Genomic DNA, 24,303 nt, shown 5'->3' on the forward strand with positions numbered 1-24,303 from the left:
AAATCCTTAACTCCGGACAACTGCAAGCTCCCCCAAGGCAGGACTCACCTCAGTCTGGAGCACCCAACATATAACAGCTTACGAAACAATTATGGCTAAGCTAGCTATGTAGAACTATTCTGAGTCAATATAAATGGCAAAAAGCTGGGTCTTTCCAAATCTATGGAAATCAGAAGTGAAAAAGGCACTGTGAATCTGGGCCTCACGGAAGACAAGGCCGCTTCAGAAATCAGAGCTGATCTTACCACGTGTTACTGCCTACGAAGCAGTCTTGCCAAGAGGTTTAACTTCAGCCTAATCAAGCCCTTAGATCTAACTTCTAGTTTACAAAAGCTACACAGTAACAAGGAAAATAAAGTGACATTAAAAGGAAACAGAAAAATGGAGAAAATGGAAGACTGTACAGAATAACTTGTCTTCCTTTTCAAAAAGTCAATGTTATTTTAGAAAACAGGGTACATTAATGCTAAGTGAAATCAGCCAGTCACAAAAAGTAAATACCGTAAATAGGAGGCACCTAGAACAGTCAAGTTCAGAGACAAAAAGGAGAACGGTGGTTGCCAGGGGCTGGGGGAGGAGGAGGAGAACAGCAGTTATTGTCTAATGTGCAGCGTTTCAGTTTTGCAAGATTTAAAAAGTTCTGGAGATGGATGGTGGGGATGGTTGCACAATAATGTGAATGTACTTAATGCCACTGCACTGTACACTTAAAATGATTAACATGGTACATTTTGTTATGTATTTTACCAGAATTAAAAAATAAACAAGTTAAAGAAAAGAAGTGAGCGGGAGAGGGGACCGTTACTGATCAAGAGTCTAAAAAGACATAACCAAATATAGTGAGTAATCAATCCTTAACTGAATCCTGATTTGAAAAAAAAAACAGCTATAAAGACATTTTGGGGGCAACGGTGGAAATCTGAATATGGGCCGAGTATTGGATAATATTAGTGAATACTGTTCATTTTAGGAATGAGAATGACACTGTGGCTATGAAGGGAAATTTGGGGGCGATAATACACATGCTGGAATGTTTAGGTGTGAAGTGTCACAATGTCTGTAATTTACTTGGAAATAATTCAGGAAAAAAAGAGAAGCAAACGTTAATTACCGATTTTACATTTGCTTTTTCCTTATAATAACTATTAAATTTAGATAGTAAAGCAGATAGATGTTTATTATACTGTTCTTCATATTTTTCTGTACTTTTGAACATCTTCATAGTTAGAACACCCCATCCTCCTACACCCAGAAACACAATCTACAAGTAGAGATAGAATGTTTGTTGCCCTCAGGTAAATCAACCACTGAAGACAATGGTCTCACAGTGCAAACACAACCAGAGGCTCCTGGAATGCAAGTCTTGAAGTATGTCCCCAGTTCAAGGTTGGAATCCACAGTCCCTGACCTCTTATTCAACTATCAATTTTCTTAGCAAACAGATTTAAAAAATGGGATTAAACAAGAGAAAAACAAGGGTTTCTCTATCCTCTGGTGTGAATTACTGAAGAAAATGGACACGAAGGTTTTAGAGTCTAACGGTCTGAATAAACCTCCAAGCACAAAGGTTTAAAAAAAAAAATGAACAAATGGCCATCAGCAGAGGAACCTCACCATGACATCACGCTGCCGATGAGCGAGATTCCTTCTTATTCGTTGGAGATGAGCACAGCTCACATTGTCTCTCAGGGCTCTAAAGCAAAAACGCTGTGAAGAGGAGAGGGACACAAATCAGTGGTGCGTCTGTAACAAGCGCAGTGCCCGAGAAGGTGGCAAGAAGCTCAGCTGTGGCTGCTCACAGCTGCTCCCGTGCCCCTGAGAGTGTTCTCTGCTCCGAGAGCCGACTGGGAGCCGGATACCAGCCAGCCCGCACAGTAGGCACTCAGTAAACAGCTGCGGGACCGCTCCCTCCATCCACAGATACTGCACAGGGGCAAATACTCCCTCACCTCTGACCGCAGGGATCCCTGTGACCCAGACAGGAACACGAGACAAAGGTCAAAACATCAACTCTGCCTCGCAGAAAAGTCAGGAAAGAGATAGACTTTTAGCCTATGGGGTGGGGTTTTTTTGTTTTTTGTTTTTTACCGTGTGGGGTCAACGTGTATACTTACACAATTTTAAATGCAGTTTTGCAAGAGCAGAATAGAGGGAAGAGAAGGAATCCTTGATGAGCAGGGGGTGGGGCAGGGGCAGGACATGCTGGCCTGACTCCAGCTCTGTCAAGAATGCCTCACGTGGGACGAAGCAAAGCCCATTCCCCCACAGCCTGGGCTTCAGTTTTCTGAGACAGAAGTGAAGTGATTTGAGGTTTTCATATTGTGCTCTGTGGACCCCCAGAGGCTCCTGAAGTGTCTGAAGGCCATGTGGCGTGTGAGGGTGGGGGAGAGCAGCCAGCAGAATGGGGACTACTCCCCAACCTTGCTTCACCCACAGCACCTCTGCTTTGACTGACTGTGAAGACGAGGCTCCCACCATTAAACAGGGGTCTGCCATGTAAAAAACCCAGGACTAGATCACTTCTAAGGTTCCTCCACAGCTCCAAAGCCCTCTGACCCTACACCATCACCCCTCTGATCCAAGATGAAAATAGGAACGCTGCGGTGAAGAAGGACTCCATGACGGAAGCTGACCAGATGTGCGTGCAGGGCAGGGTGGGGCCCGGGCCCTGGAGTGGACGCCTGGGTCAGGCTGACGCAGGGCCTCACAAGGCTGCAGCGCTCTTACCAGCAAGGTGTGCTGTCGGTGCTCTTCTGCCGCCTTTCGCCGGGCAGCGTCCTCTGCACACAGCAGCACATCTGCAGGAGTTAAGGCCGCTCCTCTCAACAAGGTCCTGCCCCCACCCGGGATCCCAGTGACCCACCTGAAGGGCCCTGGCTGCAGGAGATGACGGGCATGCCAGGCGGGCTGGGGTCCACCTCTGTCTGGTCTGATGACCCAGGGAAAGGTGGACTAAGAGGAACCATGTGAGTTACTTGTCAAACAGCTGGTCCTGCCTTTCTCCCCACTTCACGAGAGGCAAATCCAGCGGAGATAAAATGCCACCAATTTCAGTGAACATTTCAACATCTAAGCAGAACCTGGTCTCCTGCGTTCTGTTTTGGTGTCACAATCCAGCCGAACGTTTCAGCTAAAAACCTTGGAGTTATTTTTAAACATTTTCTCCTCCAACTCGCTCCATCTACTTGGTTGCCAAGTCCATCTGCTCTCCTCCCAGGTCTCCCATTCTGTCCCCGCTGGCAGCACTGTGCAGTGTGCTGGACTTGTCCCCACACAGACTGGTCCCCCTGGACGGTAGCCTCCCTCCTACCATCTAGCCTCAACCTTCCTGCAGAACAGATCAGTGCTGCATCGCTCTCTTCTCAAAAATCTGCAGAGGACCCCTGGTGCCACTGGGATTAAGCCCAAATTTCTGACCACTGCACACAAGGGCTCTATGGGCCGGTCCTCAGCCTGCCACCTCCCCACTGCCCTCCATACTCCAGCACTCACTGCGGACCCTGGTTGCCACCCCTGGATATCCCTCCTCGTCCCACCTGTACCAGTGCCACTCCTGCCACCTGGAATGCCCTTCCTGACCTCCCCGCCAGGAGAACATGTCATCTCCCAAGGCTTAAACTCAGCTCAAACACCACCTCCTGGGCTAGATCTCCACAGGACCTGATACAAACCTCCTTACCACACCATATTATAAAGACCAACTTTCACGTCTATTTTCCTTACCAGACGAATGAGCTAGTCTCTAAGTTTCCCTGTATTCCAGAACTTAGGCAGGAGTTTAAAACAAAGCAAGAGTTCAGTGAACAAATGACTATGTGGGTGAATGTGCAGTGGGGTCAAAATCCCACACCTGGGCACAGTGTGGTAGGGACAGTGATTAAGAAGGGGCACTGGAGTCAAAGGCCTAGGTTAAAACATCCTGGCTTGGCCAATACATGCTGTGAGTTTGAAAGTCACTTAGCCTCCAAATCTGTCTCATATGTAAGATGGAGATGGTGACACGTACTCCACAGGGTTGCTATGAGGATTAAGGTGGTTAACACGAGACGCATGTACACAGTAACAGCTCAATGAATGGAAGCTATGATCATAATGACAGGGCCACCAAGGACAGGTGGCTTTCTGAAACGGAAATGAAAAATTTCTGAAGCAGAAATGGCCATGGCGATCTCCACCATCTGCTGGGTAGAGAAAAGCAATGAAATGATAACAAAATCAGGACAGCAGGAATGCCTCTGAGGGGGAGGACACACATGGGTGTAAGCAGTGTTCTATTTTTTGAGTGATGTTCATTTTACTGTTATTCTTTAAACTACAAATGTTTGTTATACACACTTTTTTGTATGAATATTCCCAATTTAAACAAAAAAACAATTTTAAAGACGTCAGCAGAGCAGTCAGTGCTGACTGCCTTAAACTGTCGGGTGACTGTTTTCCGTGACTCTTCTGACTCCTGTGTCTTGCAGGCTGCTGGGCTGCTGCCCTGGCGACGTGGTGGGCAGGGCTGGGTGGTGAAAGGATACAGTGTTTCCAGTGAGTAAGAGCCCTCCGCAGCACCATCCTCCTGGCCAGCCCCTCCACCCGGGCGTGGTGGGCGTGCAGGCTCTCCCTCCGCTCCCAAGCCCACTGCCAATCACAGAAGTGTGTCTGGAGCATGGTGACGTGGTGGAATCGCTCGGCCGTCTCTGCAACAGGGAAAACAACTTAGGTGCTGCCCCCTCAAGCCTGGGTGAGGAGCTGGAAGCATCTTTAAGACAGGCTGAAACCCACTAGCAGCAGGCAGCAGGGACTCAAGGCTGCTCCCACAAGGAATCTTAGAACAAAAGATTCTTAAACATGGGAGGGTTGTTAGGAATCTCTTAGCTACATCTCTCCTCTCCAAGGAAAGAGAAAAGGGCTACAGCAAAGGACCAAGGCTCCTAGGGTCTGAGTCAATGACACACAACTAGGTCCCTATGCTGGCAAACGCTTTTTTGAGCTTTCAGCCAGGCTGATACAGGCTGCCAGCTCCATCTCCTTTTAATACTAGCTGACAGTCTGATGAGTTTAGGTCCTGGAATTAGAATGCCATAACTGGAGGCACGCTAGTCTGCAGCTCATCATTTAACAGCTTCATGCCTTCACCTTCCAGGTATGGACAACCGGACAGCTGGTCCCCTGTCACTGTTCTCACACAGACACACTCACTCTCCCAAAAGACTGTGCTGGCAGCCCAGGGAGGCTGTGCAGGGAGGCCTAGAGGAAGCCAGAGAGCCCAACCCCGGCGCAGTGCTTGACTCACTCCTGCGTAGGCTCAAGAAACCAAAGTACAAAAAGTACCAACAATCATGACTTATTTATTACTGCTTCTGAACGCTTATGGGGAAATGAAACCATTAGAACAGTGTTCAGAAAACTCAACATCATAAATCACATGTATCTGCATAACTGGGGACAAACAAACAATTCAAATATCTATTAATAGAAGAAAGGCTAAGTAGATTAAGGTATGCCATCCTATAAAATACAATCATTAAAAAAAAAACATTTCTAAAGAACACTTAAAGACACAGGGAATTATTAATTAGATGTGTGAAAAAGCAAGATACAAAACTGCATCATATGAATCATAATAATCACAGTATTTATAGCATAATTAAAGTCCTATTGAATTAAATATATTGAATGAAATACTGAAGAAAACCAGAATGAAATAACTTATATGAGAACTGAGGATGATGTACTTTCTACCTCAATCTCCATTTTCCAAAATTTGTGGCATAAGACGGTTATCTTCTCTTAATAAATCAGCACCACTGGTGGCAGGAAGACTGGGAACTGTGACCCACCCTCTGCCCCTGAGCCCAGACCCTCCTGCTCACCGTTCCGCTGCCTCTTCACTCTGCGCACCTGCAGATACTCAAGCCAGGCCTTCAGGGCTCTCCGCTGTTGCCAGTGCTGGTGGTGTTTCACAGCGGAGACCACCTTCTGTCTCTCCCTCCAGACATGCAGGAGCTGTTCCTGCCACCGTGACCAAGCCTGAAAACCAGAGAAAAGACAACGGTCAAGGGAGACAGGAAAAGAGACACAGACACACCAGAAAGGCTAAAATTAGAAACAAGGAAGTGGCAATCCCCAGGCAGGATCATATGTAATGGGAATTTGGGGTGAAAGGATCTTTAAGAAGGGCATCCTGCCTCCAGACAGTAAGTTTTTTTCCTGGATTAAGAAGAAGAAGAAAAGAGGAATAATAAAATCAATGAACAGACAAGAAGCGTGGACAATCCAAGGGGGGACAGAATTAACCTGGGAGAGCCGAGGGTCTGCCTTTTCCTCCAAAGTGGGAGGAAGCCGACTGTCAAGAGCCCGTTCTCAGGCACGTTAGTTTGCGGGAAGTAAGTGTACCCACAGAAACTGAAGGTTCCCTGAAGACCGTCCATAAATGCGCGCCCTGGGGAAAGCCTTCGTGCAGCTCAGCGATACGCAGCTCAGCGATATGCATGCCCTGGTCTGACGAGGACTGTCAGATGACTTCATACCCTCTTTTCTTAAACCTGTAACACCTCACCTTTCCTTCCCCTCAGCTGAATACCATTTCCCCTATTTCACCATGAGAATAAAAGCAATCAAAAGACAGTTTTCTCAAGCTCTGCCGTGTCTATTCACCTGCCACAGGCTCTGTCTTCGCTCCTGCCACTCTGGACAAACTGTCCACGTTTCTACCAAAGGTCAGCCCCACTCCCAACTCCTCTCAACACCTCAAGTTCGTCACTGGAAATCCCCCCAACCCCAACCTGCATCATCACTTCTCACTCTCTGCTAGATTTTTTTATATCAGGATTCGAATGTGCTCTTATTTCTCCCATTCTGAAAAAAAAAAACAAAACCCCTTCAGGGATGTGACCATCAAAAGCAATGGGTGACCTCTGACTGGACCCTGGACCTGACATTAAAAGAACAATATACAGTTTGAGTATGATCTGTATTTTACATATTACTGTATCAATATTAAATTTCTTAGACACGACAGTGACACTGCGGTTATACAGGAGGACATCCTTGTTTTTAGGAGATATGAGTTGGAGTATTCAGGGTAAGTTAATGTCTGCAACTTTAAAGCAGCTCAGAAAAATTTAAGAAATATACTGATATACTCGAGGGAAAGCAAATGTGGTAAGATGTTAACCATAGGTTAAGCTAGTGAAGAGTACATAGTTGTCTACCCACCTTTTCTGTGATTTGGTATCTGTCAAAATTAAAAGGCTGGGGGGAAAAGATCACTGTCACAAATACTTCCTGAAGGGGATAAATCAGGGATCCTCAAATGAACAACTCACACCCTTCTCGAGACCACACTCTGCCACCCAGCTAACACCCAAGTGCTTCCCTTTCCTTTCGAAACTCCTCAAAAGAGCTGTCTTACTTTCTACTTTCTCTTCCCCCAAGGAGGCTTTCTTGAACGCTCTCCCTGACAGGCTCACTGAAACTACTCTTATCGAGGGTGAATGACCTCCACGTTGCTCAATCCAAAGGTCACGTCTCAGTCCTCACCTTCCCTGACCTGCCAGAAGCTTCTGACACGGCCTGTCACACCTGCCCTCACCTGGCTTTCAGGATGTCATCTCCCCTTTGTTCCTGCTGCTGGTTCTCACCTCTTCACCTCACAGGCTTGGTCCTGGAGCCTGTCCACCAGCGACAACCACTCCCTCTGTGCTCCCACCCAGTCTCATGGCTTTAAATGCCACCTGCTAGCTGAGGACCCCCGAGTCTACATCTCGGGTCTGGGCCTGACCTCAGGATTCCACACATACACCCAGCTGCCTCCCTGACGCCTCCCAGCGGACGTTCAAGAGGCCTAACCGGGACCTCAGCATGGAGCGCCCCCTAATTCCTTCCCACAAACCTGCCCCTCCCTCCAGATCCCCCACTTCAGTAAATAGCCATTCCATCGTGCCAGTTACTTAGACCAAAACCCCAGGAGTTCTGTTGGACTTTTTCTCTGAAACTTCACAGCTTCCCTATCCATTAGCAAACCCTGTCAGCAACACCTTCAGAATGTACCCAGACTCCAACACCATCTTGCTACCTTCCTGGTCTGAAATCTCTCCTGGAACTCTGTCACCACCTCCAGACTGCTCTCCCTGCTTTTATCCTTGATCTTCTGTGGTCTGTCTTAGCACAACAGCCACAGTAGCCCTTTTCCATTTGTTTTGGTTGTTATGTCACTTCAATATCTTCATTTTATTTGCCAATTTTCCTCCCTTTTTTCTCTTTCATGCCACCAATCTGCTAGAGAAACCAGGTCATTTATCGTATAAACTGTCCCATGTTTTACATTTGGCTGATTGTCTTCTCTAAGTGTCTTTAGCTTGTCCCTCTGAGCCCTGTATTTCCCATGAGCTGAAAGTCAGATTCACGTTAGGCTTGGCTGCAGTCATGTGCAAATTTTAGGCACGAATACATCTGGAGTGCTGCTGGGGACTTCCTGTCACACCACATGGTGGCCAGCTGCCACAGTTCTAGCCACGCCAAGGTTGTTTAGTGGCTTCAGACGGCATCAGTCTGACCCCCTCCTCGTATCTCCCTGTCACCTTTCCACCAGGTGGCTGCTGCCTAGATCCATTTTCTCACCTGGGGCAGCAAAACAGTGATTTTCTAATTCTAACACTCCTGCAGTTATTAACTGGAATTCTACACATAAACCTCCTCTCATGAACCCTCCAGTTTCTCAGAGATCAGTTTGGACAGGAAAGGCAGGATGCATGCTTGATTTTGGCCTTCATTAATTTCCAAAGAATTGAATTAATGCTCTCACAACACAAAATTGTGACCAATGAGCTCTTTTTTTCCCTCATTACAAATGCATCTATTTTTATATATTTGGTACATTTTCAATCCACTGTAGTCATTGTTCTTTTTGATCTTCAAACTGTTCTATCTTAAGGCCTACATGAGTTCCTCGGACACGACCCCAGTAGCCTCTGTTGATTCCCTCACCTTCCGCACACCATCTCCTAGGCACAGGATGCCTACTTCCTGCTCTAGACCTGGAATCAGCCATTTCTCCACAAAGCATCAGTTTCTTTTAGTGGGAAACAGTAGAGACCACAATGTGGGCACTAGGGATGCTAAATGCTTTATTATTGCCACTGCTTCTAAGTCTTTTCAGTCTTTTCAGAGTTGGCAACTCACTTTTCTAGGTTAAAAAAAATCATGAGTCCATACTGATATTTACACTTCCATTTTCAGATTACGTGACTTTTACTTAATTTCTCTGATTACTTAATTACTTTTAATTTCTTTTAATTTCTGTAATCTTTCCTTTTACACTGAAAATCGTGCTTCCTAGTGATGCTGTCACAGTTATTTGCTTTACCTTACAATGTAGCAATAATAGTTTCAACAATTCAAATCTGCTACCAACAAGACTACTGAACACAATGTCAGATTTCTTAGTAGTTCTCTGTGTCCTTAGAATACATCCCACTAGGGATGAACAATCAAAATACTGCATTTTAAATTTACTTGAAGTAACTCTTTTCTGTGGAGTCACTGCTACAAACCTGGTATGAGTTTCTCAGTGTGCTTTAAAATCCTAGGGATTGGCTTTTTCCTTTTTATTTTTTAATTATATACAATATTTAACATGGTTCCAAAGTTAAAACTATGTAACACAGTAAATTCACAGAAGTACTTTCTTCCTACACTGTTACTCCTTTCCCCATAGGTAATCACTTTCCGTTGGTTTTTGTTCCATTTTTCCATTGTTTCTTCTTGAAACTATAAACACACACTCATCTCTCTCTCCCCTTCTTCCTCAAAAGGCAGCACACAACGAACCAGAGGGATCCTGTTAAGAGGGAGGTGTGACCATACCACGCCTCCATCAAAGCCAGTACCTTTCTCTCTTCCCCAGAGTAAGAGCCAAAGCCTTTACCAGCACAGCCCGCGAAGCCTTGCTACATGGGCCCCCTCGCCACCTCATGGCCTAATCCTTCCTACCCTCCCATGCTCATCAGCACAGCACGAGCTCCATCAGGTTCATGCAGCGGGAGACTCAGTATCACCAACGTGGCAGTTTTCTCCAATCTAACATAAAAAGTCAGTGTATTACAATAAAAATCCTAGTAGGCTTTGTTGTGGAACTTGACAAGCTGATCCTAAAATTAATAAGATAAAGGAAGCCAAGACAATTTTTAAAAAGAACAAGAAGGTCTCTCTCCATATATGAAGCCATACAGTAAGATCAAGGAGTAGTGATATACAGTGAGCATTTACAGAGGAGTTCCATACTCCAAGCACTGCTCTAAGCATATTATTAACACATATCATCACACTTAATCCTTACCAATCCTATGAGGCAGGTACCATTATTATCTACTTACAGATAAGAAACCTTAGGTACAGGGAGATTAAGTAACTCATTCAAAGGCACAAAGTGAATAGTAGGTGACGGAGGCAGAATTTCCACCTGGGCAGTCTGACTAGAGAATCTTTGCTCTTTCTTAATGATTTAATGAAGCAGATGCTTCATTAAATCATAACTATATCAGCATGGTATTGGCTCAGAGACAGACACACAGACCAATGGAATGAAGAGCCCAGAATGGACCCATGAGCAAATGGGACCTTGTTCTATAATAGAAGGTGGACTAATAATCAGTAGAGAAAGGACAAAGGGGGAAAGAAAAAAGGATAAAGGATAAACTAATCAGTAAATACTGCTGCAGCAATTAATTACCCATGAGGAAAGTGATAAATGAAGACCCTGTTTCACACAACTTATAAAAATTAAACCCAAAATGGATTAAAGACCAAATCACAAGATAAAAGATTAAATTAGGTTACACTGAAATAACACTTGTATAAAAAAAAAAAAAGCATGATAAAGCAAAAAAACAAGCTGTGGGGGGAGGTCACAGCTCAGCGACAGAGAGTGTGCTTAGCATATACAGGGCCTGGGTTCAATCCCCAGTGCCTGCATTTAAAAAACAAAAGCAGAAACAAGCTACAGACTGGAAGAAAGTACTTGCAACGTACAAAACAGTCAAGAGGTCAGTAAGCAGAATCTACAGCAATATCCACAAGACAGTAAGAAAAAGCCAAATAACTCAACAGAAAAAAAGGAGTGAGGGATGTACACAAGCTCAAACACAGAAACCCAAATAGCAACCAAGCATCTGAAAAGATGCTGGGCTTCACTAGGAATCAGTGAGATGTAAACTAAAGCAACAATAAACACCACTTCACACCTATTGAGTTGGTGACAATGACCCAGTCTGGCCATGCAAAGTGCTGATGAGGCCGAAAGAAAGAGAACTGAAATTTTAGCAGGTAAACCCGCACAGCACTGGAGAGCAACGGGGCTTTGTGGGGTAAGGATGAAGAGATGAACACCCACAGCCCCAGCAGCCTCACTTCCAGGAACCAGAGGAAAGTCTCAGACTCTTGCACAAGAATCTGTGTTCTAGAACACTCTCTGCAACACTGTTTTTGTACTTGCAAAAAAAGTCATCAGAAGGAATCAACAGTTCAGCAGCAGTGAGCAGATAAACGGAGCCTTATTCGTACAAGGGCATATTATACAGTGAACAGATCTCTATGGGTCAACATGGATAAACCTCAAAAATAAACTGCTGCATAAAAAAGCAAGTTGCAAAGTAAATGTACAGTGTGACACCAGTCATAAGTTTCCTAACTATACACCGCCAGAACATTTATACTTTACATGTATATACGCACACATTTTCACAAGTGAAAAAGAACACAAGAGAACAATGACTTCAGTATCAAGGCAGGAGCTATTTCTAAGGAGGAAAGGGACACACAGCTGGCGTCCATCAGTGACAGAATCAGCCTCGTCATGTCCCCGTGCTACTGGCATTCTTGCATTCGTCAGTTCTGCTCCCTCCAGAGAGTATAAGTCTATTGAGGAATAGGCAGGAAGATGGTTAAGCGAATGGCTCTGTGGTTAGCAGGCTGCTTGGGTTTTCATGCTGGTTCTGACTTTGCTAAGTGTGTGATCCTCGTTCAAGTTATTTAACCTATAATATTATGGGATTTAAAAAATAATTTTGAAATTAACTGAGATAATGTACATAAAGCACGCGGTCCAGCACCTTGGACAGGGAGGCCACGATAAACCCTGCTGCTCCTGCTCGTACTGCTATTACCACTGGCAAGAACTGTGTCTATTTCCTTGCTATTGCTTCTGAAGAACTTACAAGTTCAGAGATCCAGCAAATTTTTTTCTTAAAAAAGGGTCAGGTAAGAACTATTTTGGGCTTTGCAGGCCATAAGGTATGGTCTCTGTTGCAACTACTCAACTCTGTCATTATAGCCAGAAAACAGCTCAGACAATACATAAATGAGTAGATGTAACCGCATCTCAGTAAGACTTGATGTGCGACAATAGGCAGCTGGCGAAATCTGACCCGTGAGCAAGGCTGCTGACCCCTGATCTGTGCTGTCTGCATGTGATCTCAAATACTGCATATACTCACATGGACGATATAAAATGTTGTCACGTTAAAAAGCTATTACTCCTACATACAGTAACAGGCACTTCTTTTCCTCCTCTTTCCTAGCCTATTCTCTGTAACTGACTTGGCAGCCCTATAATATGTACCCAGGGAACATGAAAAAGTGACAGAAATTCAGAGGGTCTATCAAAGGCCACAAGAAAGCTTCACCACAGCATAGTTTTTGTACAGATGCTGGGCCTTTATAACTGACCAAAACATAGTAGCTTTCCCAAAAAGAACTCTTTAGAGATAAGGAAAATTATATGGGAAGAAAAAAAAAAAGGTTTTCTTTCCAGTCTTAGTTTCTTTTCTGCCCTCATTATTTTCTAATTTGCTGTAGGAAAAGAATAATGAGGAAATAAAGAATATACTATTGCTTCTTTCAACACATTTATAATTCACAAACCCCTTTCCACAGTTAGCAGGAGCTCTCTAAACACCACTGGCAATCACACACAGCACGTTCCTACTAGTGGCTTCTGTCTGCTGAAGACGCCAGCCTTCCATGGTGCTTCTGCCTCCCAGGCGCCCTTCAGCCCCTTGAGCTGCAGGGAGGGCTCAGCAGAGGCAGCGGCCTGTTGGTCAGCCTTCTGCTTGGGAGTCTGAGCCCACACTCTGTGGGTGCGGGACCTGATGACGTGGACAAAGGGCACCAAAACCTGAGTCTGCTGGACTCACCTGCAGCTGGAGGCTCCGGGCACTGTGCTTCACAGCGGAGGCGTGGAGAGCGCGGCCCACCCGGACCTGTCCCAGGCGCTGTCTCCACTCGCGCCACCACACCCTGTCCAAGAGCAAACCCAAGATGGAACCATTCAGAAAAAAGCCAGCTGGACAAGAGAGGGGCAGAGAGGGCAGACTCTCAGCTCAAGTCCCTCTCCCTCATGGTGCCACCTCTAGACTGATATCTGTTAGATCTACCATTGAAGAAAACAACCTAGAAACAGTCTTTAGGGCTGCGATTAAGGGTGGGAAACTGAATGGTTCCTAAGGTCAGATACAGCCTTCGACACTACAGACATGCTCGGTTTAGCTTAGGCACGGTTAAAAAAAAAAAAATCACTGTCAACATTTAAAAAAAAAAACCAAGAGATTTCATAGAATAAACTGTCAAAAAAGTGGCTTTCAGATTTCCAGGCTTGATGGATGGATCCCTGCTTTTCCTCCTGAACTGGCCAGGTTTCATTCTAGCCTTGGTTTCTTTCCTGTTTATTCTCTAATTTGCTGTCGGAAAACAGTTAACGTGGAAATGAGAGTTTGCAACCTCTGCTTTACAGAAACATTCACTTTGCCTGGTCACTTTAACTCACCAGAATCTCTCTCCTCCTAACCTAAGCCATGCTTAGCTGTTACCACTCACTTCAAAATCTCAAGCTATCTTGCATTATTATTTATCTTTTTTTAGGGAATTGTAAATTCCCTGAATGTAACCCCAGCACCCAATGTAGTATCAGCAACATTTTAAGTTCTCAATAAATACATTGAATAAATAAAATTATATAGAAAAATCCTCCCATAAACTCTAGCAGAACTTACTCAGCATTTAAAATATTTGCTGAAAAAATAAATAAATAAAATATTTGCTGAAAAAACTTTAAATAACAGAAAAAAATCTAAGTAACTTCTTTATGTCCACTGATGTTCTGGATACTATGCTAAATACTTTACAGATACTACCTTATTTCCCATGACAACCCTGAAAGATGCTTAATGGTGTGCCTAATTCACAGATGAGGAAAGTGAGCTTTGGAGAGGTGAAATGACCCAATAACACTTGTTGGAACAGGGATTTCAACCCAAGTCACTCTAGCTGCAAAGACTCTGCTCTCACCCATGATACATACAGGGCCCAGCTCTCTCGGGCAGGAACTGAGCTTTCAATATGCTGCCATTCAGAACACCAGAGGACCACTGGGGACAAGGCACAATGGAATCAGTCCCATTATAAAGCAGCTCACTGTTATACACATCTGGCTTTCCAAGTGGACGAACTCAGGTCCCTCCAACATGTGGACAACGCTGCTGAGATGCACTCCAGAGCAGCTATTAAGGGCATGAGCTTTGGCATCAGAAAGACGGATGGGTGAGCTCTAGTTCTGCCACCTACAACTTAAACATTAAGTCTCAGAAAGGCTGAGTAACTTTACTGAGCTTGTATATCTTAATCTGTACAACAGTAGTTATTTTATAGTTTATGGTAATGAGTAAATGAGACATTTTACATTAAAAAATGCACACACACAAACTTAACACACGGTTTAGAACACATAAATACTCTGCATTACTTACGACGTTGTGAAAATTTGACCTTAGTGCTGAACAAGTTATCAGTAAATACTTATTAGGCATCATGTATGTTCAAAACATTGTTTTAAGGTGGGTTTTTTATGCTGGCTTTCCAGCGGCATAGGTCAAGGCTGAGGTAAAAAAATGCTGCTAATCTGTAGGGCAATGTAGCACACTCACCACAAAATACTCCGCTGCCTAAACTCCAGGGCGGTGGTCTGCATCTGAAGTTTGGTCCTACGAAAAACCACGTAGATCAACCAGGACTTCCAGGCCTGCCGCATCTTTTGTTTTGCGTCTAGAGGCACCAAAGAGATTTTCAAAAAGGGGTGGGGGGAGATGTGTTACACTGGGTTAGACGAAAGCTCAAAGGCTCTAGGACTCATCCCTCCTTTGAATATCTAAATTCCTCCGGTCTTCAAGTGCCCCCTGCTGGAAAAGTTGTGAAGCTTTACAAAATTAACAAGGATCCAAGTACATGTGAAGAATGGTTCTATCAGTGACGACAGTTACAAAACATTTAAAGGAAAATCAAGGTTCTGCGCTGTTCAGAAATCCTTTATTTTAAAACCCTTTTTTAAGAGTTATATTCTGCAACATTTACAGATGAAATAACACAGGAGGTAGAGAAGCGAATGGGAATATGGATGTAATAAGACTAGCGTGAGTCAGTAATTACTGGAAACTAGTTATGTGATGGGTAGGTACATGGAGGTTCATGTTCTACCTTTCAACTTTGTAGATATTTTAAAATTTCCATTATATAAAGTTAGAAACAAGTCATGTTATAAAATGTGCTCTCAAAGAGGAAAAAAAAATGTGACAATGAATATATGTATGTTCACGTATAACTGAAAAATTGTGCTCTACACTGGAATTTGACACAACATTGTAAGATGACTATAACTCAATAAAAAAATGTGCTGTGTGAAACAATAACTGTGAAATAGAATAAGCAAGACAAAAGGAAAGGGTACTATCTGCACCTGTTTGTATCTGTTTGAGAAACAGAATAAAAAGGACCAGTAATGATCCTAGAGGAAACAATTTACTAGATATGGGAAGTGCAAAGGTCCACAGGTCTCCTTTTGTGGTAAATTCCATTTTCACTATGAAAGTCATCATTAGTAAAGTAAACTTCTGTTCTTTTTAGAATACAGAGGAGAAAATAAAATCATGTAAACCATGTTCAGGACATTCTCCAAAATGTGGTCAGTAGAACTACAACTATACTTTGCATTTCATAGCTGCTGACAAGTCAAGTCAAAATACGGAAAAGAATTTAACATGTAGCTTCCTCACGCCCATCCCCAACCTGAGCAATCAGCGCACCTCGGGCAACAAGGACAAGCAAGGTGCTCTGCTTCAGAGTTCAGGCTCCTGAGTAAGACAGGGTGGGTCTGAACACTGACCTCGTCACTTAGCTAAGTAACCCTACACAAGTTCCTTATCTGCAGATTGGTGCCTCCTTTAGAGGTAGGTGTGCAAACAGGAAAGGAAGATTATCAATGAGAAGTGTCTCCAATAAACACAAGCTATTATCTTCTGAGTGTGGAACCCAGGAATCTGCATTAACTGTCTCTGCCATGATTCTGATGACATTTTGAAAACCATGCTTCCTTTAGGCCTGAAAGTACTTGCAGACTTTTTATTTAACAGTGTTAAGAGTGAATGAACAGTCCCCGGAGTCTGTGGGCATGGCCTAAAACAACTGTCATGTTGTCAGAAATAACTTTTTATCTTAATATATCAAGTGACTTTTCCTTCTACTCCATAACATAGCTGTAGTTATCATAACTATAAATAACAACATAAAATAGCAGAATGCAGATTCCTCAGTATGGAACTTTCACAAGAGAGAGCATATTCTGGGCCACATAAAAAACCCTGAACAAATTTGAAAGAACTGAAATTATACTAAGTCTGTTCTCTGATGATAATGGGATAAACTAAAAGGTCAATAACAGAAAGATGTTGGAAAATCCCCAATATAGGATTTAAACCACTTCTAAATAATCTAATGGGTCAAAAAGGACATCTTAAATGAAATTAGAAAACATTTTACACTGAATGAAAACGTTACTGCAAATATTAAAATCTGAGGGATGCAGTTAAAGCAGTGCTTAAAGGAAGCTTTACAGCAGTAAATGCTTACGTTAGAAAAATGGAAAAGTCACAAATCAATAATCTCAGTTTGCCCTTTAAGACATCAGAAAAAGAAGAGCAAATTAAAACCAAACCTTGGAGAAGTTAGACTATAATAAAAGCAGGAGCAGAAATCAAGAAACCTGGGGGTGAAAAAAAACAAACAAACGTAACCTGGAAACAGAAAAACAATAGGGGAAAAAAAATCTAATAAACAGATAAGCTGGTTATTTGAAAAGATCGATAGAATTGATAAAGCTCTAGCCAGAGACAGAGAATAAAAGGCTGAAGACACAAATTACCAATACTAGGAGCAAAAGAGACGCTATCACTATAGACCCTGGAGACATAAACATTGTAATAATGACATGACTTCAAATGACTCTACGCCCATAAATTCAACAATGTATTTGAAATGGACCAGTTCCTTGAAAGACACAAACTAACAAAAATTGTTCAAGAAGAAACAGATAACCTGAATAGTCTTGTATCTATTTAAAAACTTGAATTCAAAGTTTAAGGCTCTCCAACAAAGAGAAAGAACTCCAGGCTCAGAAAATTTCATGGAGAATTTTACCAAATATTTAAAGAAGAAATAATACTAATTCTACAACTATCTTATAGAAAATAGAGAATATAGCACTTCCTCATTTTATGAGGAAAATAACTTTAAATAACTCTTAGATGACAACGTAAGAGAAAACCTAGATGATCCTGGGTATGGTGATGACTTTTTAGATACAACACCAAAGGCTTGATCCATGAAAGAAAAAACTGATAAGCTGGACTTCATTAAAATTAAAAACTTTTGCTCTGTAAAAGACCATGTCAAGAGAATGAGAAGATAAGCCATAGAGTGGAAGAAACTATTTGCAAAAGACATCTGACAAAGGATTATTACCCAAAATACACAAAGAATTCTTAAAACTCAACAAGACAAATAATTCAATTAAAAATGGGCAAAAGAACCTAAACACTTACCAAAGAAGATATACAGATGGCAAATAACCATATGAAAAGATGTTTCACATCATTATGTCATCAGGGAAACACAAATTAAAATGAGATACCTCTATACACCTTTTAAAATGGCCAAAATCCAAAACACTAACACCACCAAATGCTGGTGGGGATGTGGAGCAACAGAAGCTCATTCAGTGCTGGTGGGAATGCAAAATGGTACAGCCACTTTGGAAGACAGTTTGGTATTTTCTTACAAAACTCAGCATACTCTTACCATATTGATCCAGCAATCACACTCCCTTGGTACTTAACCAAAGGAGCTGAAAACTTATGTCCACACAAATACTTGCACACAGATATTTACAGCAGCTTTAGTCATAACTGCCCAAATTTGGAAACAACCAAGATGTCTTTCAGTAGATGAATGGAAAAATAAACTGATACATCCAGACAGTGGAATATTATACGGCACTGAAAAGAAATCAGCTATCAAGCCATTAAAGACATGGAGCAAACTGAAATGCATATTACTAAGTAAAAGAAGCCAATCTGAACAGCTACATACTGTAAGATTCCAACTATGACATTCCGGAAAAGGCAAAACTACGAAGACAGTAAAAAGATCAGCAGTTGCCAGTGGGGATGAACTAAACAGGTAGAGCACAGAGGATTTGTAGGGCAGTGAAAATACCCTATGATACCATAATGATGGCTACATGTCATTATACGTTTGCTCAAACCCACAGAATGTATAGCACCAAGAGTGAGCCCTGATGTTAAACTACGGGCTTTGAATGATTATGACGTGTCATTGTAGGTTCATTAGTTGTAACAAGTGCATCCTGTGATGGGGGATATTGATAATGGGGAGGCTCTGCATGCGGGGGGAGTAGGTATATCAGCAATTACTGTACCTCTGCCGAAATTTTGCTCTGAATCTAAAACTGCTCTACAAAAATAATGTCTTAATAAAGGAGAAAAACAAGTAGACAAGGCATTTTCTTCAGAAATGTACTTCCTCTTCTCACCGTGGCCCTCGGCTCTCATGTACTTGTTCCTCATCTCCCGCTGCTGATGCACGTAGGCCTTCCAGGTCTGGAACATCAGGTTGTACAAGTAGTACCTGAGGAGCCAAAGAAGCAAATGCCGTTTCTTTAAAACAAAAACAACTCCTAATCCGACATACCTAGTCCATTCTGTACTCAGGAAAAACTAACGTGGACGCTTCTGACACTAAAAAGCCAATCTATATCCTAAGCTAAAATATCATTTCCTACAATTACGGTGAAACCTATCCTCCTTGAGAGTCATTCTCCGCACCTTATGCTATCACTAAGCATAAAAAGGTGTGAATGATCTGAGAATAACTTCACCTTCAGCACCCACAAAGCCGTGCCATCTGGAATGGCAGTGATATTTCAATCATCCACACTATGTAAAATATTACTACTCCTTTGCACTAAAACACGATCAATGTTCTTCGTCCCTTCCTACTCAATACATAAATTATACACTTAAGATTGTCAGTCCCTCCACATCTTCACTATCCCACTTCCTAAGACTTTATTTCATGCTCTACCAGCTTACAAGAACAATTCAATGCTGTCTATATTCTATCTGACATATTCATAAATCAGAAACCCTGCCCCCCAAAACCTAAAGACATGATTATAACAAGAATGAATGCCATTTGAAAAAGACAATGTATAAGACATATAAAGTTTTTACTTTAAAAAAGGTATAAAAGTACGTATTTGATATAATTTCCCAATTTTTACTTTTTCTTTCTCCACTTATCGCCGGGAATACAAATGTCAAGGATTAAGAGTTTCTTCTATTTCCATTTTCTTAATGGCTATATTGGGCATAAATTTTCTCCCACAATCAATATAAATTAAAACAACTTTACTATTTTAAAGAAAAGAATACTCTCAGAACTAGAAATTATATAGAAGTGAGAGTCAGTGAGAAAAGCCAATTCAAATCATTAGCATGATTAGTACCTAATTGTTACCTGAATTCGGTATCTCTGTGTGTATGTGCTCACATGCATATGTGTGCTTGGGTTTAATTTAGGACTTTGATCTTGCTTACTCTAAAAAGAATTTGAAGAAAAACAGAAAATGGGGGGTGGGTATAGCTCAGTGGTAGAGCATATGTTCAGTATGCATCAGGGCCTGGGTTCAATCCCTAATACCTCCATTAGAAATTTTTTTTTAATAAATAAAATTTTTTTTAAAAAAACAGAAAATGATTCAAGACTCTTTTCCTTGCCAAGGAAGGTTCAACACTCACAAATGCAATCAATTTCATGCATCACACTAACAGAATGAAAGAATCATGTGATCATCAGTGTCTCATTATAATAAAGGCCATTATGATGAGCCCACAGCTAACATCAGTACCTAATATTTTACCTCAATTTAAAAAAAAGGAAAGGAGGAAATTAGGTCTCCCAAAAATAAAAGATAAAGAAGAAAAAAGAAAAAGACAAGAGATAAATGTTGGTGAGGATGTGGAGAAAAGGGAACCCTTGTGCACTGTTGGCAGGACTGTAAACTGGAACAGCCACTAAGAAAGTTAAAAACTCAGAAAAAGAGATCAAATTTGTGATTACCAGAGGCAGGGGGTAGGGAGAGCAGTCATAAGGTACAAACTTCCAGTTGTAAGTTGCCACTGCTGTATGACACATAAGTAGCTAAGAGTAAATCCTAAAAGTTCTCACTACAAGATGAAAAATTTTTTTTCCATTTCTTTGTATTGTATCTCTATGAGATGATGACTATTAATTTATTGTGGTAATCATTTCATAATATGTAAGTCAAACCTTTATTTTGAACACCTGAAACTCATACAGTAATATATGTCAATTATACCTCAATAAAACTGGGAAAAATAAACCTTTTCTTCTTTTGACTAGAAACATGCCAACAAGTAATTACTTGATAATGTGTTATTAGTAAAACTAAAATAATAACATAAAATGAAATCTGACCTGTAGTGACAGTCAGCTCGAACACGAAGTTTCCACTCATGATGGAAAACCCACCATTCTTCCTTCCACTCTTCAAAGACCTTCCGTAGTAATCTCTGCTCATAGTAAGACCTAGGGTAATGAAAAAAAAAAAGAGAAACACATGATGATGCTGGAGCTGGTATCTATTTCCAAATCAGTTTCACACTGCTGTCGCTTTCTCATAGAAAAGTGTGGCTCATTATTTGATAACACCAAAATTGATTAAACATAGACGTATTTAACTTTTTCACATCAAAACCTTAGAACTACTCAAACTGGAAATGAGGTTAGAAAATGTTATATTATATATCTTACCAATTAAAGAGGTAAAAGTAAAAAATTTGGCTTTTCAAATACCGTAAGTGAGTTAAGAATTCTTACTCTCTATTGTTTTCATTCATCAGAATAAAAAATAGTTTTGGTTAGTAGAAAGTAGTAGCTATCCTTCTTATTTACATTCACAGGAGAATAAAAGTTATAAAATAAGCAAATGCCTAATGGTACTCCTAGGACTTAACATGAACAGAGTACATTAGTTTAACTGAAGTCTGGCCAGGGGAGCTACAACCACAGCAAAAGGAGGTAAGAGAAAGTAAGAAGGGAAAAGCTAAAAAGGAAGGAAACAAGAGGGCAGTGAGAGTGCTGACGCTAACAAGGCACGGTCAAGGAGACTAGCAACTCAGGAACTCTGGTCCTGTCAGTCACTCTGAGTTTCTTTTCATGGTTATGCAGGTTACTAACATGAACCTCCTCCTCACCAACTCTCGGGTTTTTAAAATTGGACAGCAAAAATATACATAGGAAAATTCACCTCACTACTGTTATAATAATAAGTAGAGAAAATCACCACAAATACCCAGCAAAAGGGGAAAGGTTAAATTCAATTAATGCCACCCAGTGGGTATTTTTCTTTTTTGGGGGGGTGGTAAATGTGGTTTATTTATGTTTTTTACTGGAGATACTGGGGATTGAACTCAAGACTTCATGGATGCTAAGCACGTGCTCTACCACTGAGCTATAGCCTCACCCCACCAGTCATTTTTTATGAAGTAGAGCTAAAGATACTGAAATGGAAGATGCTCCAGAAAAGTTGTTAGATGAAAAAATAAAGCTACCTCGTAGTGTGTTTAACATGATTTAAGTTAATGTTTTTGGTATATCCAGTACCCATATGTTATAATTAATATACATCAAATATATATGTATAAAATGTATGCACACACATTTGTGTATGTAAAAATACATACATCTATATGCATGCATGTATGTGTACATACATGTTATCATACTGTATGAATTAAAAGCCCAAGAAGAGCTCCAGAATAGCAAACTATTACCAGTGGTTCTCTCTCAGGAAGGGATTACAGGACACTGGTGTTTCCTATATTACACATTTCTTTAGTTTGAGAAAATTTTTGAACAGCAGCTTTGTTCATAATTTTTTAAATTTTAATGAAAAAGAACCACTTAAATCTGCACGTGTCCTTCCTTCCACCACTACCGTCTACCCATCTTACTTCCTTCTCTTCCCAAAAGCTCACTAAAATAACAGCCAATACTTACAAAAGGTGTGATAAAGAAACAGAGCAAGAGCAACAATGTTCAGCAAGAGATGCCAACAAATTTTGAAGGATAGAAAGCAGGCGGGGGGGGGGGGTGCAGCAGGGCAGCTGAATCAACAGGTGAGCGAAATCCGAGAACTAAGTGTCCGGTGGGGCAGGGGTGAGGGATCAAGAGGCAAGCAGTGGGTGGCACAGGCCCCAGAGAGGTGTGGGAACGAGAGGCATCAGGAAGGGCGGAGTCCTGGGTGGAGATGAAAACACAGGACTGTTGGCAAACCTGCGTGTAAGAAGCAGGTAGGCCCCCGGACCTTGTTATTCACCTGGGCAGAGACTCGGGGTTCTCCCTGGAGAGGCAAGCTCTGGAGACGGTCCTAAATAGAGAATCTACACACTGAACAGTGAGACCCACTTTCCCCTCCTCTGCTTACAGCAGAGCTTATAACCCCTGCCCCCGCCTCCCGCCTCCACCCCACCCACCCCATCTCAGAAGGAGTCTGGAGGATTCTTCTCCCCTAGGGAGAACTGGTCAACCTAAGGGAACAGGCCTTCAGGTCCTGACAGATGGAGATCTCCCGGTTAAACTGGTCTCTGCTTCAAAAGCTTAAAGTGGAACTCTCAACTGACAAGTCCCTGTGCATACACTTTATATGTATACATAGCTACTAAAATTAGTGTTTTAGTGCTTACGTCTTAAATACGGGTAGACAATAAAAGGATATGTTGACATTTGAGGAAAGACTCCAACATGAGAGATTGAACAAAAAGCAAACAGAAAAAAAAGCTTAAAAGAAACAGAGCAGACAAAAACCTTTTATGGGGGCAGGATAATTAGGTTTGTTCATTGATTTCTGCTTGGAGGAGGTACTGGGGTTTGAACCCCTGATCTCCTGGGTGCTGAGCATGCGCCCTACCACTTGAGCTATATCCTTCCCTCAGAGCAGACAAAAGTCTTAAATCACTACATTAACCACAAAAAATCATGAACCTCCAGGATGTTATTTTTCAAAAAACATTCAGAGAACAAAAGAGAGCTCTTAGAAATTAAAAATATGATGGCAGAAATGAAAAAGGAAAAGAGCCACATACAGGTAAAACAACAAGTTGACCGCCCTTGTAGGCCACAGTAAGGAAGGACTCTCAGCAGGTGGAAGCTGCCTGAGGTCCGACAGGAGAGTGGTGTGATTGATTTACTCAGACTTCCTATATGGAAAGACCGACCAGCGACAAGGCTAGAAGCAGGAGGGGAGCAAGGAGGCCCCCGGAGTCATCCAGGGGAGGCACGATGATGGCTTGGCTTGGACCAGGGTAGTAGCAACTTGAGGTGCTGAAGAGAGCTTGGAGTCTGAATCTACTTTGAACGTTGAATCAACATAATTTTGCATTCGGCGTAGCAGGTGGGGTGTGAGGGAGCAAGAGGTATCAAGGATGACCCCCAGCTTTCTGAGCCGGATCCCTGGAAGGATGGCAGCTTCCATCACTGGGGAGGGGAAGGCTCAGCAGGGAGCTTTCGGGGGAAGATCAAGATTTTGGCTTTGGACATCTTGAGTTGTGACATCGATGAGACACACAGTGAAGTTGTCACATACGCTGCAGACCAGAGTTCAAAGGAGAGGTCTGGGCTGGGTGTGTAGATGTGGGAATTGTTAAGAGATTTGATGAGACTTCCACAGCTGGGAGTGCAAGGACTGGGTGCCGGGTGCTTAGATGAGGAGGAACCAACAAAGCATAGTTAGAAGGAATAAAGAGGTGGAAGGAGAACTATGAGAGAACGGTAACCTGGAAGCTGGGAGGAAAAGGGGCTTCTTGAAGAAGGGAATGATGGACTGTCTAA

The 24,303-nt window shown here is 42.2% G+C and overlaps 1 protein-coding gene across 8 annotated transcripts in view; it reads right to left on the reverse strand.

The window, feature by feature from the left end:
• Positions 1–24,303, reverse strand: part of SFI1 (SFI1 centrin binding protein) — a 65,052-nt gene that overhangs the window by 21,756 nt on the left and 18,993 nt on the right. For all 8 annotated transcript variants that reach the window (XM_032471479.1, XM_032471478.1, XM_032471477.1 and 5 more), the window contains 8 exons: positions 20,890–21,000; positions 18,923–19,017; positions 14,967–15,084; positions 13,182–13,284; positions 5,862–6,018; positions 4,524–4,685; positions 2,728–2,798; positions 1,615–1,707 (listed from right to left, as the gene is read on the reverse strand). In XM_032471479.1, the coding sequence (XP_032327370.1) occupies positions 1,615–1,707; positions 2,728–2,798; positions 4,524–4,685; positions 5,862–6,018; positions 13,182–13,284; positions 14,967–15,084; positions 18,923–19,017; positions 20,890–21,000 (910 nt within the window). The remainder of the gene's footprint in view (positions 1–1,614; positions 1,708–2,727; positions 2,799–4,523; positions 4,686–5,861; positions 6,019–13,181; positions 13,285–14,966; positions 15,085–18,922; positions 19,018–20,889; positions 21,001–24,303) is intronic.

The sequence above is a fragment of the Camelus ferus genome, chromosome 32 (genome assembly GCF_009834535.1).
Source record: "Camelus ferus isolate YT-003-E chromosome 32, BCGSAC_Cfer_1.0, whole genome shotgun sequence".
Lineage (NCBI taxonomy): Eukaryota > Metazoa > Chordata > Mammalia > Artiodactyla > Camelidae > Camelus > Camelus ferus.